Source organism: Malus domestica, chromosome 11 (assembly GCF_042453785.1).
Source record: "Malus domestica chromosome 11, GDT2T_hap1".
NCBI classification, from domain to species: domain Eukaryota; kingdom Viridiplantae; phylum Streptophyta; class Magnoliopsida; order Rosales; family Rosaceae; genus Malus; species Malus domestica.
Genome location: NC_091671.1, coordinates 16305748 through 16325508, shown reverse-complemented (window position 1 = coordinate 16325508; position 19761 = coordinate 16305748). Strand labels below are relative to the sequence as shown.

Sequence of the window (19761 nt, the reverse complement as noted above, 5' to 3'; positions counted from 1 at the left end):
ATTTTGTACATCGCCCTTATTCTTGTAGATAGGCACCAAAGTGCTCGTTCGCCACTCATTTGGCATCTTCTTCGTTTTCAAAATCCTATTGAAAAGGTCAGTGAGCCATGTTATACCTGTCTCTCCCAAAACTTTCCACACTTCGATTGGTATATCATCGGGGCCTACTGCTTTTCTATGCTTCATCTTCTTCAAAGCTACAACCACTTCTTCCTTCCGGATTCTACGATAAAAAGAGTAGTTTCTACACTCTTCTGAGTTACTCAACTCCCCTAAATAAGTACTCCTTTCATGTCATTCATTGAAAAGATTATGAAAATAACATTTCCATCTGTCTTTAACCGCGTTCTCTGTAGCAAGAACCTTTCCATCCTCATCCTTGATGCACCTCACTTGGTTTAGGTCCCTTGTCTTCTTTTCCCTTGCTCTAGCTAGTTTATAGATATCCAACTCTCCTTCTTTGGTATCTAGTCGCCTATACATATTGTCATAAGCCGCTAACTTAGTTTCTCTCACAGCTTTCTTCGCCTCTTGCTTCGCTTTTCTATACCTTTCACCATTTTCATCGGTCATATCCTTGTATAAGGCTTTACAACATTCCTTCTTAGCCTTCACCTTTGTTTGTACCTCCTCATTCCACCACCAAGATTCCTTTTGGTGTGGGGCAAAGCCCTTGGACTCTCCTAATACCTCTTTTGCTACTTTTCGGATACAACTAGCCATGGAATCCCACATTTGGTTAGCTTCCCCCTCTTTATCCCACACACACTGGGTGATTACTTTCTCTTTGAAAATGGCTTGTTTTTCTTCTTTTAGATTCCACCATCTAGTCCTTGGGCACTTCCAAGTCTTGTTCTTTTTTCTCACTCTTTTGATATGTACATCCATCACCAACAAGCGATGTTGATTAGCCACGCTCTCTCCTGGTATAACTTTGCAATCCTTACAGGTTATACGATCCCCTTTCCTCATTAGAAGAAAATCTATTTGTGTTTTTGACGACCCACTCTTGTAGGTGATCACATGTTCTTCTCTCTTCTTAAAGAAGGTGTTGGCTAAGAAGAGATCATATGCCATTGCAAAATCCAAGATAGCTTCCTCATCCTCGTTTCTCTCCCCAAAACCATGGCCACCATGAAAACCTCCATAGTTGCCTGTCTCCCTGCCCACGTGTCCATTTAAATCTCCTACTATAAATAACTTCTCCGTCTGAGCAATTCCTTGCACCAAGTCTCCAAGGTCTTCCCAAAATTTCTCATTCGAACTCGTATCCAACCCTACTTGAGGTGCGTACGCACTAATCACATTGATAAGTTCTTGTCCTATTACAATCTTGATTGCCATGATTCTATCTCCTACCCTCTTGACATCTACAACATCTTGTGTCAAGGTCTTGTCCACGATGATGCCAACACCGTTTCTCGTTCTATTTGTGCCCGAATACCATAGTTTAAACCCTGAGTTTTCTAGATCCTTTGCCTTACGACCAACCCACTTAGTTTCTTGTAGGCACATAATATTTATCCTTCTCCTCACCATAACTTCTACTACTTCCATAGATTTTCCCGTCAAGGTTCCTATATTCCACATTCCTAAACGCATTTTGCTCTCTTGAACTCTACCCTTCTGTCCTAGCTTCTTCACCCTTCCCCGTCTAATAGGATCAAAGTACTTCTTTTGTGTGTCCCGTGTAAAGTTGATAGGAGCATATGCTCCCAAACAACTTTGAGTGGAGTCGTTCGAAAAGAAGTTTCTATAACCCCCTTGCTCATTTAACACTGCATCCGAGTGCCGATGGAGATACAGTGACCCTTGCTCACTTATCACTGTGCTCGGGCCACACAGCGCGCCACTTACGGGTAACGCCCTAGCTTTAGCGCGATTTCGTTCTGGATTCATTTTCATAAGAATTCGACGTAATCATGGAGTGCCGGCTGTCGACTACCTTATGCCCTCCCCCTCCTCCTTTATCCGGGCTTGGGACCGGCAATGTAAGATAAACTTACACGGCGGAGTTCCCCACTGAATTCAAACCCAGAAAAAAAAAAATAACCCGTATTTTGTCTTCTTTTTCTTTGCTTTCTCTTGAAATCAAACCCATAATTTCTCTTTCTTTTCATTTGTTTTCTTTCCTCTTCAAATCCAACCCTGAAAAATCCCAACCTCAATTCGCAAAATCCAATCCTTTTTCATGGAATTTCCATTTGCAAAACAAACCATGTGTGTTCGTCAATTTCACCGACCCAAATGAAAAAGACCCTTCTTCATCAAACTCTCTCCCCTCCCCTCTTCCACAATTTCACCGATCCAGTCCAAAAAACCCAGAATCGAATTCCGAAAACCCAGAGATGAGGAGTTGGAGATGGAGGACGCGAGAGAGGGGTTCTTAGGTTTGGGTGAACGGCAATCTGGATTTGCTCACCCAGGGAGCCATTGTCGTAGTCGAGCAGGGAGAGAGAGTGGTGGTCTGGTGGTGTGATTTCGGTGGAGTAAGGACAGAAAGCAAGCAACGCAGGCAGACCATAAATTACAAGTGTAAACACATTGCTAATAATTGGTTAATATTTAGATCAAACTTGATTCTTTCCGAATGCATAACGATACGTACAACTAACCAACATTTCGAAAGAGGGGGAGGCATAGAGAAGAAACTAACCAACCAGCACTGCGGAAGTTGCATGATCATTAAAAAACACCTACTACAATGGAATGCATGAATACATCGGCATCCACAGTTCAGTGTCGTGATTTCATACTCTGGTTTCAAATTCTTCAATCATAGATGTGAGGGGTTTGGGCATGGTGGCCGCAATTGTTCATTCACTTTTAACAGCACCGTATATGTGGCGAACAAATACCAAGGAAACACGGAAACTAATGCCACCGAGCATCAAGAAGAATGCATAACACATGCAAGCATTATATCCAATGAAGAAGGATAGCTGCATGAAACCGGTCATCTTTGATCTGGAATAGAAGTACATGCTATACGCAAACATAAAAATAGCCGTTGATCCTCCACACAACACAGACCTGCATCAGCCACAAGACAGAGTCAGCATTGGCTCAAGCAATGCACTCACTTAGCAAAGGAAAACAAGAAAACCCCAGTAGCCCCGAAACCAAATAAATTTCTTTGCAGAGAGAAAAGGACCTGTCATTTAAGAAGATAACCCTGCTAGATCGAGTAACATTTTCTTCATTCTTCCATAATTACAGTACAACAACATAGCAGATTAAAGAATTTAAACATTTGCTCAAGTTATTAGACTGCTCACGAGGAAAGAGGATCGCAAAGGCATCACAACGCTAAGTTATAACCATTGACAGGAAATATTAAAAGTTTAGTGGAGTATGAAACAAATACCATCAACAACTTAAAGCCAAACACAGCAACGTCAGTGAAGTCTAACAGGAAATGCCAATAAAAAGAAAAGAGCTTGATTCAACATCTCCATTCTATTCAAAACATGGCAGGCAAAAAATAGAAAGTGAAGCACATCAGAATTGAAGAAACATAGATTCATGCAAATGTACACGACTAAATGTTCAATGCGTATTTGTGAGTGCATGAGGAAGAGAATATACCTCCACCACCATTCATGGTCTTCAACAGAAAGCTGAATGTATGTCAAGCCGACAGTCAAGATTGCAGTCATTATAATGAGGATGATAAATGTAACAAACAAAATTCCAGGTAGAGTGTAAATTTTATAGCCCCACATGCTTGCATACAGGTGGTGTAACTGAACAGCAATTGCACTAAAAGGCAAGAGACCTCCAATAAACATTTGACAAGGGGTTCTCCTGTACCAAGCTAATTGTGGGATCTCTCTTGGATATTGCTTTATAGCACAAGGTGCTTGAAATTCAGATCTTATACAATAACCAATCACCCCGCCGAAAGCAAGCAATGGGATGACAAGGAATGCATATATGAGAAGAATTGCTAGAAGAGTGCCAAAAGGAATTGCAGCTGTTGCCCCGTAAGATATAGCAACTGTATTAAGGATAGACGATGTTACGAACAATGGACCCAGGTAGAGAATAGCTGTTAGAAGAACACTCCTTTCCTGGAAATTAGCATTGTTTGTGTGAAAAGATATAAATAAGATGCTAAACAAAAGACTAATCCTAGAGCAAAATGATGAAGAAAATTACCCATCCTGTCACTGAAAATTGATTGTGGAAAGCAGAAGCAGTGTACCCAGCGATGATTGAAGTAAGAGTATATATAAAGACAAGAGAAGTGAACAAAGCTCCACGATTATACGGATATAGGACTCCAAAAAGTGCTAGCAAAAATAAGATAAATAGCCTGAAGATTTAAAACAAAAAATAGTCAAAGTTAAAACTAAAACAATGGTTAAAATTTGACACTCATACAGTCTGCGGTTTTTTAACAGTACTGAATAATCACGATATTCTACTGTAGGTTAATATACTGATGCAGGAGCCAAGTTCAAACTCAATAAATTAGAGTATTACTGGTTACTTATGTAATAAGTGCAGTTTATACATATAGTCAGCAAGTTCATTGTCTTTGAGTTACAATTAATGCAGTAAGTGTCATAAATTAGTCTTTAGAATTCCTAATGGAAAGAAATCTTGGATTTTCTGCTTTTGTGTGAGGCACATCAACCTTGGAGTGATTCCAGGGAACCTTCTGGTGATGCCAAAGGATGGAGTGAGTCCAAGTATCTTCCTGTCAGCCTAATTACTCTTATTGTCTTACATCTTATACATATATGAAATTATGTGTGAAAGCACGTAAGAAAGGTCACATTAGACTGTTCAACATTTACAGAGGGTATGATGTCCCTCTGTTCTATAGGTGTTCCCTTCACGGTAAAAACAGAGTGAAATATCTATCACCATGCTATTTATAAAACATAAAGCTATGAAACAAGAAGAGAATTGACTGAAGAATGATAAATTAGCTTACATGGCAAGCAGTTGGGTACCCACACCCAAGACAGCACAAAACAATGGCATGTTTGGAGGATATCTGAAAACATCACCATGAATGTATTTCCAGCCAACCTCCTTGTCTTCTTCTTCATCACTATTTGAGAACCTATGACAAGATTCATTACACTAGGCTGACCAAGTAAAAACATAATGTAGTTGGAAAAAATTGTAAATAATGTATTACTTTCTCAGATCATTCTTGAGGCGTCGCATTATGAGCAAAGTAAGCAATCCCATCAAAAGCACAATGATGATAATGGAATTAATGAATGAGAACCAATGAATTTTCTGGCGGACTGGCAGTAATGAAGCCTTTGAGTACTTGTCCATCCTGTTCTGGAACTGAGTTGATGTGGTATTCCAGTTAACCGAATAAGTGAACTCAATGTCAATATCAACATCTTCTGTTATATCAACAGCATGATTTGGATCACTAAAAGCATGTATTTCTATTACTTGGTTTCCATTGTAAAGAACATCAAAAGACAAATGTGTGAACAGATAATACTTGGTCCTTTTTTCCCAACTCTCATCTTCAACTTTCCCAATGTACCCCCAGACTGGAAGATCATCATAATACATCTGGAAGTAAAATTCATTACTGATAACATCCCTGAACTTCACAATTTCAACAACTTTAAGCTTCTTCTGACACAGACTCTCTCCAGCTTTGTATTGCCTGAAATTCAACTGATATAAGGAGTTGGCCAAACGATCCCCATTCAAAACTTCCCCAATGGATTCTTTCTTTTGGATTACCGGATCTGCAAGCCACAATGGTCGGCATCACTACTCTTACTAAGTTATTGAAAATAAAATAACAATGCAAGACAGTTTCTGGTCAAAACAAAGCTTGAAAAGCAAAAAGATCTGATAATATGTTTAACTTTTTCCCTACATTCTTTATGTAATGCAAAGATTGGTGATATTAAACGATGGAAAACTCATTGTTCTGATGTTGCATCGTTCGTACTTGCAGAAAACCTAGGCACAAGTTACAACTAATCTTGATATAAGGTTTCAGTTACTTCTTCGACTAAGCATTGCACAATAAAAATTTCACTCTGAGCCTAAAGGCTAACCTGGGTGGCAGAATGGCAAATCATAGTAATGATAGGTCTCACTGCAAGAGAATAACAAGTGGAAACAATATTAAAAGCGGAAGAAGGCAACATTACCAAGGAAAGAGAGATTATTTCATTTAAGTTTATTAATCTTTAACTGCTAGCATGCAGTATACCCAATGTCATCTAGATCTAAAGCCATACTGTACATAATAAACAAGATTAATTTGCATCTCAAGCCCCCAATCCTTTAAAAAGCACTCCTCTTGATTCGAACTATCAATTGTTATACCTTGCAAATCGTTAAGGAAACAGGAACAAATCAGCTTTTCATTACGAAATGAGAATTCAATTGTTAAGGAAACCGGAACAGATCAGCTTTTCATTACGAAGTGAGAATTCAAACTTGGATCGTAGAACTACTAATTTCATCGAATATTCACACAGCCTACATATACAACCATTGTCTCACTTTCCTAAAAGTCACCGTAAGTTTGCTACCCCTCAAATGTTAGTCCTAATGCTGTCAATTAAACTTCATTTCATACTCATGAATTCCACAATCAAAACCCATCAAATTCTTAATGTCCTAAAAACAACATCGTTTTACGAAAATCAGTTCGTTGAGCACCATTCAAATGGGTTTCGTACTCCATCTTCAAATTCACTGTTTCAGAAAAATTGGGAAGAAAACGAAAACTAAAAAGTAGTTTTCGGCGGATCATACGATGCAAGAACTTTAAACTGCTAGCCTTTTCCTCTCAAAAAATTTACAGAATTTAAACAATTTGTATTCAATCGGCGGTGGGGAAGATAATGGTACCTGGGGTTGTTCAAGGGGCCAACTTTGTTGACGAACAAGGGGACATGATCTCCTACATTGTAGCTGTGATCGCTTGCTGAGGCTGTGGCAGAAGGAACTGAGAATGTAAGGATCGTGAGGAGGACCACCAGGAGACTCATTTGCAACGAAGAACTGCAAGCAGCAGCAGCAGCAGCTCTGGATTCAGAAAGAGTGCAGACTGTGGACGGATGGGTTTGGTCAAACCGATGCCATATTGCTAAACAAATTGAATAAAGAGACAACATCTATCTAACTACAAGGTCAATTGCTACTTAACACTCAGATTTAGTAGCAGAGATCTTAAGTTCGATTCTTACTAAATGTAAATTTGAATCACATTGTGAATATTTCCTTAACTTTAATTTAATTGGAACCACTACTTTCGAGTAAATTGTAGCAATATTCTCTTAATTTTAATTTAATTAGAGCAATGATCCTTCAATTAAAAATCTATTACCATTCCCCAACTCATCAAAACATGCAGCTATGATCCCTCAATTAAAAATTTATTACCATTAGTCCATCAACTTTAATCCAACTAGAGAAATGGTCCCTCAACTTTAATCCAATTGTAGCAATGGTTCTTCCAACATAACTCATTTTGACATTCTGATGAAAATAACCATAGTTACACGTTTTGATGAGCTGAGGAACCTCAATTGTAGCAATGGTTATTCCAACATAACTTATTTTGACAAAATTTTAACGAAGTTAATGAAAAAGGTCATAGCTACACAGTTTGATGAGTTTAGGGACTAATGGTAATGGATTTTTAGTTGATGGACCATTGCTACAGTTTATTTTTAATGTAGATCATATTGTTTGTTCAAAATAAAAATAAATAAAAAATACCGAGCCCAATTTAATTTCAATGATGAAATATTTGGGAAAATTGCACAAATACCATATGAAGGATTTGGATCCTATCCGGATCCAAGTTGTGGGAATCCTAGGGATTCTTACATTTTATCTGTTTATCGTATATTGTATGGTCAGAAATAAATTTGAATTTATTTATTTAAAATTAAACACAAATAGTTCCTAACAAAAATTGACCGCATAATATACGATAAACGATTCTGATGTGAAGATCCCACAAACAAGATATGAAGTGGATTCTCATCCCCCATGGACTACTAGTATGCACAAATACTAACTGAAAAATCTTGTCAATTTGCCACGTAAACTCATGTCTTATAGGGCATGTACTAAGTTTGTAAGAGCACCTATAATGGGAATTTTTGGCCTAGTTAAATTTGCTTAGTTAAATTAAAATTCAAGTATTTTGAGCGGTCAAATTAACCTAAGTCTAAATTTTAGATAGCGTGAGACTTACTTAAATTTTAGAATCCTAACCTTAAACTTTTAAACCAAAAAAAAGTGGTGTGATCCACACATCACTTTTTACATCCTGACATCCCCTGTTACTTTCTGTCATTTAATCATCTTCAAATCACTCGATCTAAAATCGAAAGGTATGTGAAATGTGAAAAGTGTGGTATTGCCTATCAATATTTTGAGCGGCTAGATTTTGCCAAGGTCTTATGGATCGGGCCGAGTTTGAACATTTTTTTAAAGTACAAGGTTGGCCCATCCTGATCGTAGGGTCAGACTTTATTAGGTATAAGGGCAGGCCGAAAGGATATTTATACGTATTTGACAGAGAGGAGAGTTATTGGCCCTTGAGCTGGGCTGGGCCATAAATATCTCAAATTTGGTCAATTCGTTTAACTCCTCAAGCCGAACATTAAAGGGCTGGGTAGGGCCATGACCAACCGATCTCAATTTACAAGTCTAATATGTACCACCTTCATTATGTTCGTTAACACTTTAGTCGAAACTTTATCATTCATTTGAACCCTTTTTGTCTCGGTGAAACCTAGTACGAGGAAAATATTTTATTATTTAAAAAAAAAACTACACCTAAGAATACATAAATAAAAGTCACACATCCAGGACCAGGACCTCAATGTCGCAAATATGTCAAGATTAGAAGAAGATGGTTATATTGTGACAGGATGGTTGGGCTTTAGGTAGTTTAGTGATGGTAGTGGTGGCCATTTTGGTGATTAATAATTTTCTTCCGACCCTCAGCCCAATCATGGATAATGATACCTATTATTCCATGTGTGAAATCAAGCAGCTAAACATGCTTCATTTCACTTCACTTGATTTGTTTTATCCATATGTTAGGCTCAATTTTAAAGATGATCGTCATGAGGTATTAGTCATAGTTATGGGATGGTTGCGCTTTACGTAGTTGAGTTGTGGTAGTTTGTCACACTCCAATCCAAGATTAAGTCTAAACCTTTGAATAGGACATTATCACACTTTAACTAAATTAGCTAATCTAAAGTAATTAAAATGTGAAGAGCGAAAAAAAATTTATAATTATAAATAAAAAATAAAAAAAAACAGCGGAAACATGTACTTTATTAAAGTACTTTTACATTCGAAATACTACTAAAAAAATCACACAAGTAGTTCCTTATTCCAACAAACCAAAAACCACGAAAGAAAGCAAAATAACAAAAAGAAAAGAAGAAAACATCCGAGCTTCTTCATTTATTTGTGTACACACTGCTCCAGACTTCACACAAAATACACAACTAGTTCTCCGGTCCATGACCTGCACAAATTTAATTAGGATGAGCTAAAAGCTCAGTAGGGACCTATACCTTCAAAAAAAAAAGGAGTTTAATCAATTATGCAGATACAAAATATAATACAAAACGCATCACTTAATCTCCTAATTTGAATAATTAATCACTTAAATTTTATAGGTCCCATACCGTACTATTACAACAACAACAACAACAAAGCCTTTTCCCACTAAGTGGGGTCGGCTATATGAATCCTAGAACGCCATTGCGCTCGGTTTTGTGTCATGTCCTCCGTTAGATCCAAGTAATCAAGTCTTTTCTTAGGGTCTCTTCCAAAGTTTTCCTAGGTCTTCCTCTACCCCTTCGGCCCTGAACTTCTGTCCCGTAGTCACATTTTCGAACCGGAGCGTCAGTAGGCCTTCTTTGCACATGTCCAAACCACCGGAACCGATTTTCTCTCATATTTCCTTCAATTTTGGCTACTCCTACTTTACCTTGGATATCCTCATTCCCAATCTTATCCTTTCTCGTGTGCCCATACATCCCACGAAGCATCCTCATCTCCGCTACACCCATTTTGTGTACGTGTTGATGCTTCACCGCCCAACATTCTGTGCCATACAACATCGTTGGCCTTATTGCCGTCCTATAAAATTTTCCCTTGAGCTTCAGTGGCCTACGACGATCACACAACACGCCGGATACACTCTTACACTTCATCCATCCAACTTGTATTCTATGGTTGAGATCTCCATCTAATTCTCCGTTCTCTTGCAAGATAGATCCTAGGTAGCGAAAACGGTCACTTTTTGTGATCTTCGCTAGATTGCTTCGGTCATTAGTGTGGATAAGTATATAAATGGATAGAGATAGGAAAGCAAAGACAAGATGTACGTGATTCACCCAGATTGGCTACGTCCACGGAATAAAGGAGTTCTCATTAATTGTGAAGGGTTTACACAAGTACATAGGTTCAAGCTCTCCTTTAGGGAGTACAAGTGAATGATTTAGTACAAATGACATTAGGAAATATTGTGGGAGAATGATCTCGTAACCACGAAACTTCTAAGTCCCGGAGTGTGGTATCGGCTTGACTTTCCTTATCTGTCTCATAGGTAGATGTGGAATATTCTCTGGAAGTACTCTTCCTCCATCCAGGGGTGGTATCTGTAACTGGTGGAGATGCACAAGGTAATGTATCAATGTCACTTGAAGCTTACTTGTAGTTTCAGGCTTGGTCAAGCGCGATACAAACCATGTAGTAGGAGTCCCCCAAGTCGCCGAGCTAGGGGATCTGCTGAAAGAGGTAACAGACAAGGTAAGCAATCAGAGCTCCGGCTGATTGTTCACATTCTCCCTATCTTGCAGGCAGCATGAAGGATAAAGAGAAGAAAAATGAGAAGAGATGATATGAGATACTTTTGCTTTTGAAGAAGTAACTTTCCACAGGCTTATTCTTGAACTGGGCTGGAGGGTTTTCTGGTTTCCTCCAAAGTATAAGGCCGACTGAAGAATTTGAGGGTCAAAACAAGTCCATCAAATCTAGAGTACGTTCGACCCTGCTGATATGGGATACTTTTGCTTTTGACAGAGTAGTGGATGTATCGGCACGTGTGCTGTTACGCTTGTCTCCACATGCTTCCTTGTATCCTTCTCACTTGCCCTATCTGTTCCTCAGGCAGATGCGGTATCTTCCTTGGAAGCATAAGATGTTGAAGATGAGTACTCGAGAGCAATGCCAGGGTAAGGGGTTCCAGGCAGTCAGTTCCTGGCTGGAAGCTTGATTCCAAGTGCTGACTGATTGCTCTCTTTCTCCTTGTCTTGCAGGTAAGAACAAGGCCAAAGGAAAAGACAGGGAAAAAGCATGATATGGGATACTCTTGCTTTTAACCCTGATGATATGAGATATTCTTGCTCTAGTATAGCTTGTTTACAGAGGTATTATCGGGGGGAAAGAAAGCTGAATATTTCGAAAGGCTTCGTTGGGAGTGCCCTCTCAGATAAGAGGAAGGGTTGAGCATTTTTGCAGGTCTGCCTGTCCGTTGGGGATGGAGGTTGACATATATAGGAGTCTCCCTAACATCAAGTAATAATGCTATTCCTTTACCCTGCTTGGTCATAGCACGGTAGTGGGAGCTGTCAGCTTCACAAGTTTTAACTCTGTCAGAGCACTTTGAAAAAATGGTATGTGGTATCTGGAAAGCTGATGTTGCGTGTGAAGATTACAGACAAGCTTTATCCAAGGAGATCCGGCTCTTGAAGTTGGGAAAGTGGTGCCTCTTCGGTTTTCGAACAAGCAATCCTGTGGGGGATCTGGCTCTCGAGATTCGGAGAACGATGCCTCTTCGATTTTTGAGAAAGCAATCATGCTGGGGGTCTGGCTCTCGAGATTCGGAGAGCGGTGTCTTCGATTTTTGAGAAAGTAATCATGTTGGGAGTTGGGAGTGTTTTCTCGAATATGAGTAAAGGTTGGGCATGTTTGCTAGTCTACCTTGCCACGAAGCACAGAGGTTGACACACAGGGACTTTCCAATTATCCAGCAGTGGTACTGTTCTTTTACCCTCTCTTCGATTTTTGAGAAAGTAATCATGTTAGGAGTCTGGCTCTCGAGATTCGGAGGGTGGTGCCTCTTCGATTTTGGAGCAAGCAATCTTGTTGGGGGTGTTTTCTCGAATGTGAGTAAAGGTTGGGCATGTTTGCTAGTCTACCTTGCCACGAAGCACAGAGGATGACACACAGGGACTTTCAAATTATCCAGCAGTGGTACTGTTCCTTTACTCTCTCTTCGATTTTTGAGAAAGTAATCATGTTGGGAGTCTGGCTCTCGAGATTCGGAGGGCGATGCCTCTTCGATTTTGGGGCAAGCAATCTTGTTGGGAGTGTTTTCTCGAATGTGAGTAAAGGTTGGGCATGTTTGCTAGTCTACCTTGCCATGAAGCACAGAGGTTGACACACCGGGACTTTCCAATTATCCAGCAGTGGTACTGTTCCTTTACCCTTGTGGGTAATAATATGGTAGCTAGGCCGTCAAAATTTATGTGTCTAAACTTTGTTAGTGTTGTTTCTTTGCTATTCTTTTACCCTTCTTGGTCAGAGCGATGTAGTGAGAGTTGCAAGCTTCACGTGTCTCGACTTTGTCAGAGAACTTTGGCAAAGTTATATGTGGTACCCATGAGCTACTGTTGCGTGTGGGAAGTGGGTGATTGAACAGTACGATTCATGTGCTTTCTACTTCGACAGAATGCCCATAATTTCCGCAAAGCTGAGTGTGCGTGTGACAGGTGCTGACAAGGCTGGAAAAGTAGTTTCAACTTTGTCAGAGGACTTTGGCAAAGTTATATGTGGTACCCATGAGCTACTGTTGCGTGTGGGAAGTGGGTGATTGAACAGTATGATTCATGTGCTTTCTACTTCGCCAGAAATCTTCGACAGAATGCCCATAATTTCCGCAAAGCTGAGTGCGTGTGACAGGTGCTGACAAGGCTGGAAAAGTAGGTGCCTCTTCGATTTCTGAGATCGACCCTCGTGGTCTCTGAGCAGCCCAGCTTTTGAGAAAGCAAACCTCTTCGATTTCTGAGATCGGCCCTCGTGGTCTCTGAGCAGTCCAGCTTTTGAGAAAGCAAACCTCTTCGATTTCTGAGATCGGCCCTCGTGGTCTCTGAGCAGCCCAGCTTTTGAGAAAGCAAACCTCTTCGATTTCTGAGATCGGCCTTCGTGGTCTTTGAGCAGCCCAGCTTTTGAGAAAGCAAACGCCTCTTCGATTTCTGAGATCGACCCTCGTGGTCTCTGAGCAGCCCAGCTTTTGAGAAAGCAAACGCCTCTTCGATTTCTGAAGCTTCGTCGAGTGCAGATTTTTATAGAGGCTGACATTAAGTTCCAAAGCACACTTGAATATCCACCAGTAGAAGCTCCATTCTTGCACTTCTAAGATCTTGATTTGTCCGACCTCTTCTCTTTTCTACACCTTTGAAAATGTCTGGCCCCTCCGACCGTCGTTTTGACTTGAACCTTGTTGAAGAGGCAGCCCCGCCTTCTCCAGACAACATATGGCGCCCATCCTTCGTCTCCCCTACTGGTCCTCTTACCGTTGGGGATTCCGTGATGAAGAATGATATGACCGCTGCGGTAGTGGCCAGGAACCTTCTCACTCCCAAAGATAACAGACTACTTTCCAAACGGTCTGATGAGTTGGCTGTTAAGGATTCTCTGGCTCTTAGTGTTCAGTGTGCAGGTTCTGTGTCTAATATGGCCCAACGCCTATTTGCTCGAACCCGCCAAGTTGAATCATTGGCGGCTGAAGTGATGAGTCTCAAACAGGAGATTAGAGGGCTCAAGCATGAGAATAAACAGTTGCACCGGCTCGCACATGACTATGCTACAAACATGAAGAGGAAGCTTGACCAGATGAAGGAATCTGATGGTCAGGTTTTACTTGATCATCAGAGATTTGTGGGTTTGTTCCAAAGGCATTTATTGCCTTCGTCTTCTGGGGCTGTACCGCGTAATGAAGCTCCAAATGATCAACCTCTGATGCCTCCTCCTTCTAGGGTTCTGTCCAGTACTGAGGCTCCGAATGATCCCCCTCCGGTGCCTTCTCTTTCTGGGGCTCTACCGACTGCCGAGACTTCTCCTAAGCAACCTTTGTGAAGGCTCCCTCTTGTTTGTTTATTTTGACTCAAGTATATGTACATATTTGTAATTTATCGGGGATATCAATAAATAAGCTTTCCTTCATTTCAACGTATTGTGTTAAATCACCAAAGCCTTCTTCGCTAAGTTCTTTGAATTTTCTTTTGTTGAAGCTTGTATGTTGGAGCTTTGTGAGTGGAGCATGTAGGTTGAGGTAGTGTTCCCTTAATTTCCCGAGCGAGGACAACTTCTCGGTTGGAGACTTGGAAAATCCAAGTCACTGAGTGGGATCGGCTATATGAATCTTAGAACGCCATTGTGTTCTGTCCTGTGTCATGTCCTCCGTTAGATCCAAGTACTCTAAGTCTTTTCTTAGGGTCTCTCTCAAAGTTTTCCTGGGTCTTCCTCTACCCCTTCGGCCCTGAACCTCTGTCCCATAGTCGCATCTTCTAATCGGAGCGTCAGTAGGCCTTCTTTGCACATGTCCAAACCACCATAACCGATTTTCTCTCATCTTTCCTTCAATTTCGGCTACTCCTACTTTACCCCGGATATCCTCATTCCTAATCTTATCCTTTCTCGTGTGCCCACACATCCAACGAAGCATCCTCATCTCCGCTACACCCATTTTGTGTACGTGTTGATGCTTCACCGCCCAACATTCTGTGCCATACAGCATCGCCGGCCTTATTGCCGTCCTATAAAATTTTCCCTTGAGCTTCAGTGGCATACGGCGGTCACACAACACGCCGGATGCACTCTTCCACTTCATCCATCCAGCTTGTATTCTATGGTTGAGATCTCCATCTAATTCTCCGTTCTTTTGCAAGATAGATCCTAGGTAACGAAAACGGTCGCTCTTTGGTATTTCTTGATCTCCGATCCTCACCCCTAAATCGTTTTGGCCTCCATTTGCACTGAACTTGCACTCCATATATTCTGTCTTTGATCGGCTTAGGCGAAGACCTTTAGATTCCAACACTTCTCTCCAAAGGTTAAGCTTTGCATTTACCCCTTCTTGAGTTTCATCTATCAACACTATATCGTCTGCGAAAAGCATACACCAAGGAATATCATCTTGAATATGTCCTGTTAACTCATCCATTACCAACGCAAAAAGGTAAGGACTTAAGGATGAGCCTTGATGTAATCCTACAGTTATGGGAAAGCTTTCGGTTTGTCCTTCATGAGTTCTTACGGCAGTCTTTGCTCCTTCATACATATCCTGTATAGCTTGGATATATGCTACTCGTACTCCTTTCTTCTCTAAAATTCTCCAAAGAATGTCTATTGGGACCCTATCATACGCTTTTTCCAAATCTATAAAGACCATGTGTAAATCCTTTTTCCCATCTCTATATCTTTCCATCAATCTTCGTAAGAGATAGATTGCCTCCATGGTTGAGCGCCCTGGCATGAACCCGAATTGGTTGTCCGAAACCCGTGTCTCTTGCCTCAATCTATGCTCAATGACTCTCTCCCAGAGCTTCATTGTATGACTCATTAGCTTAATACCCCTATAGTTCATGCAGTTTTGTACATCGCCCTTATTCTTGTAGATAGGCACCAAAGTGCTCGTTCGCCACTCATTTGGCATCTTCTTCGTTTTCAAAATCCTATTGAAAAGGTCAGTGAGCCATGTTATACCCGTCTCTCCCAAAACTTTCCACACTTCGATTGGTATATCGTCTGGGCCTACTGCTTTTCTATGCTTCATCTTCTTCAAAGCTACAACCAGTTCTTCCTTCCGGATTCTACGATAAAAAGAGTAGTTTCTACACTCTTCTGAGTTACTCAACTCCCCTAAAGAAGCACTCCTTTCATGTCCTTCATTGAAAAGATTATGAAAATAACCTTTCCATCTGTCTTTAACCGCGTTCTCTGTAGCAAGAACCTTTCCATCCTCATCCTTGATGCACCTCACTTGGTTTAGGCCCCTTGTCTTCTTTTCCCTTGCTCTAGCTAGTTTATAGATATCCAACTCTCCTTCTTTGGTATCTAGTCGTTTATACATATCGTCATAAGCCGCTAACTTAGCTTCTCTCACAGCTTTCTTCGCCTCTTGCTTCGCTTTTCTATACCTTTCACCATTTTCATCGGTCCTATCATTGTATAAGGCTTTACAACATTCCTTCTTAGCCTTCACCTTTGTTTGTACCTCCTCATTCCACCACCAAGATTCCTTTTGGTGTGGGGCAAAGCCCTTGGACTCTCCTAATACCTCTTTTGCTACTTTTCGGATACAACTAGCCATGGAATCCCACATTTGGTTAGCTTCCCCCTCTCTATCCCACACACACTGGGTGGTTATTTTCTCTTTGAAAATGGCTTATTTTTCTTCTTTTAGATTCCACCATCTAGTCCTTGGGCACTTCCAAGTCTTGTTCTTTTTTCTCACTCTTTTGATATGTACATCCATCACCAACAAGCGATGTTGATTAGCCACGCTCTCTCCTGGTATAACTTTGCAATCCTTACAAGTTATACGATCCCTTTTCCTCATTAGAAGAAAATCTATTTGTGTTTTTGACGACCCACTCTTGTAGGTGATCACATGTTCTTCCCGCTTCTTAAAGAAGGTGTTGGCTAAGAAGAGATCATATGCCATTGCAAAATCCAAGATAGCTTCCCCATCCTCGTTTCTCTCCCCAAAACCATGGCCACCATGAAAACCTCCATAGTTGCCCGTCTCCCTGCCCACGTCTCCCATACCGTACTATTCCAAGTGAAAAACTATTCCAAATCACTCAAAACCCAAATCATTCCTAATTAATTTTTGCTAGTCGTCTTGCCAATTTCTTTGTCGCCAGTCCCGAATTATCCTAAAAAAACCTTATCCAATTGGGTTGACCTAGGAGTCTGGTACCTATCAAGAATTGGCTCAACTACACAAAAATCCTAACCTCGATCAACTCGAAATACATTTTCTTCGCACTAAAACTATTCAATCTCACAACCTCACAACGTAACAATCATATTTTTATTTCATCTTTTCGTTAGACAACAAAAAACAAAGAAATTTCAATCTGCATTCAAGCAGATGACAAATTAATTTAACAAGCTCAGCGATACTAGCGAAACATTATTCACAATCCGATCGATAGTATATGCATATTTAAGAAACAAGTGAAACAACACCATTATCCAAATCACATTTATAATATATATATATATATATATATATATATATATATATATATATATATATATATCAGAATACAACCACTTTAATCTCTGAAACATTTACATATTCATATACACATATATACAATAGTAGCATATCACATTATATATACATATATCAGAACACAGTCATTTCAACACAAGATGTCATATACATATATATATATATACCAATGCAGAAAATGCGACAGAAGATTTCCCAGAACCCCCTACCTTATTTGCAGAAATTGAGCTTCTCCGTAAGCTCTTCAAACCCTACAACTTCCCGAACACATATATGCATAGAACAAAATTTAAAATCAAAGATTAGAATACAAATTCAACTCTGAAAAATTAAATCAAAAGTTACAGACATTAATAAACTTCTTTAAAAATTTGTAAAACTGGATCAAAATTAAAATACGAATTTGAAGAATAAAAACTAACAAAATGGGAGACTAAAACTTACAGAAACGGACTTGAAATTTCCCCTTTCGTATGCAGATATACAAAATTCTCAAAACACTCAGATTGGGAAAATCAAATTAGGGTTTCCAACGCCCACTATTTATAGGACAAATTCTACTGATTAAGAGCTAGACCTAGATTTCCAACTCCAGCTATTAGGCTAGCCTAGTCAGCCTAATATGTGGATGAATAAGCACCTTAATTCTCTAATATGTTGTCATCTAGCTCCCTAATTCTGCTTCCCTATCTATCTGCCGGTCAAAAAAACCAATCCCAAATAAAAATTGAGTCATCCAGATAAGATAGATGAGTAATAAGAAGAATTGAGGTTATGTTATGGAAGGAAAACTACCTGTTGCTCTTTATCTGAGTTTTAGAGAGAAAGAAGATGAAGATTTGAGAAAGAAAAGGAAAAGTCTGAGAGAATAAAATAAGAAGAAATTAGGTTCACAATTTTTTTTTTTTTTGCTACTTCATTAATTAAAATCTTATTTTTTTTCAATTTTTGATCAAGATCCTTAGGTATTAATAACATCATTAATTATTTCAATAACAAAATATTTTTTACGTTAAAAAAAAATAATAATAATAAAATATTTTTTGTTTCTAAATATATTCATTTAGTGTTAAAAATGTTACAATTAGTATATTTATATTTATGGCTAAATTTTTTATCATATATTTTTATTTTTTAGTTTGTACCCATTTTTAATTTGCAAACATTTTTTAATTTGTACAAATTTTCTTTTCAGTTTTAATTTGTACCCATATATTAATTTCTTTTTGTGCCTATATTTTTTTAAGTTTTATTTGTATTTGTGCCCATATGTTTACCATCATGTGACATTGTATAATTAATTAATGATAGAAAAATTACATATGGTATATTTATGTTTTATGGCTAAACTTTGTATCATATATTTATATTTTTAGTTTGTACCCACTTTTAATTTGCAACCTTTTTTTAAATTTGTAGTATTTTCTTTTTAGTTTTAATTTGTACCCATGTATTAATTTCTTTTTGTGCCTATATTTTAAAAAATTTCATTTGACCTCATAATTTTTTAATCTTTTATCTGTACTCTAATTGATTTATAATGTACTCATTCTTCTTTATTGATGTACCACTTTGTTATATGTGAAATGTACCATTTTTTAACACTATGGATACATTCTTTTGCCATTTATTATTTCTTATTGTTACATAGTTTTTATCCATTTACTCAATCAAAATGTTTTGATTTTTTTTATTGTAGCCGTTTCTAATAGTATTATGATGAGAGATTTTAAATTTATAGGATTATAAATCTCATAAAATATCAAACAATTAATGTCAAAACTATAAAATTATAAATATTAATAGTAATTTAATGAGGTGTACAAAGTTAAGGGACTTTGATCAAACTTTGAATATCATTAAGATTTTAGTCAAAGAGTGTTAGAGATTAGGGACCGCATCCAAAGTATACCATAAAATAAAGTGAAGGAATGAAAATAATAATAATAAAATACTAAAGGAATGGGAAAAGGCGGTAACCCTCAATGCCAAATTAAAGTTTGGTTTTACTAACTAATAATATTAAAATAAGAAAATAACTTCTTTTTTTAAGAATTACAAAAGATAATTAATAAAAACAAATCAAGAGTATTACACGCATAAACAATAGTTACGAAAAATTAATCATACTATTTAACAGTAATTTATATGAGGGTCTTCACATCCTACCCTCCTAAAATAAAAATACGTTACCGGAATCAGAGAAAAGCTCTGGGTATTTCATACGCATCTCAATCTCTAATTCTCATGTTGATTCCTCTATGTCTCTCTATAACAAGAAAACTTCTGCTAATGGATTGTCTTAGAGCATAGCACTTACTCTTTTGTATCTAGTATTTGAATTAGTCGATCCTCAAAGGATAAATTTTAGTTCATACCAATGTTTTAAAAAACTAGCCTCAAGGCCCGCCTAAGGCGCCTTTGAAGCTAGGCAGTAAGGCTAACGTCTCTGTTTTAATGGA

The 19761-nt window shown here is 38.7% G+C and overlaps 1 protein-coding gene and 1 long non-coding RNA gene across 3 annotated transcripts; both read right to left on the bottom strand.

Moving 5' to 3' along the window:
- Positions 1–2544: 2544 nt before the first annotated feature.
- Positions 2545–7152, bottom strand: LOC139189293 (transmembrane 9 superfamily member 5-like). 2 transcript variants are annotated; one of them, XM_070807951.1, is made up of 7 exons: positions 6859–7152; positions 6054–6094; positions 5156–5735; positions 4946–5077; positions 4162–4318; positions 3589–4073; positions 2545–3033 (listed from the first exon to the last, which is right to left on the bottom strand). In XM_070807951.1, the coding sequence occupies exons 1-7, from the start codon at positions 7122–7124 to the stop codon at positions 2817–2819; spliced, it is 1878 nt and encodes a 625-aa protein (XP_070664052.1). In that variant the 5' UTR covers positions 7125–7152; the 3' UTR covers positions 2545–2816. The 2 variants fall into 2 exon arrangements, with proteins under 2 accessions (XP_070664052.1, XP_070664053.1); XM_070807952.1 differs by having other exon boundaries at positions 4946–5065.
- A 2094-nt stretch (positions 7153–9246) lies between these two features.
- On the bottom strand, positions 9247–18088 carry LOC114819839 (uncharacterized). The gene is made up of 3 exons (XR_003767142.2): positions 17744–18088; positions 17509–17550; positions 9247–9508 (listed from the first exon to the last, which is right to left on the bottom strand). It is a non-coding gene; the product is annotated as an uncharacterized lncRNA (long non-coding RNA).
- Between the last annotated feature and the right edge of the window lie 1673 nt (positions 18089–19761).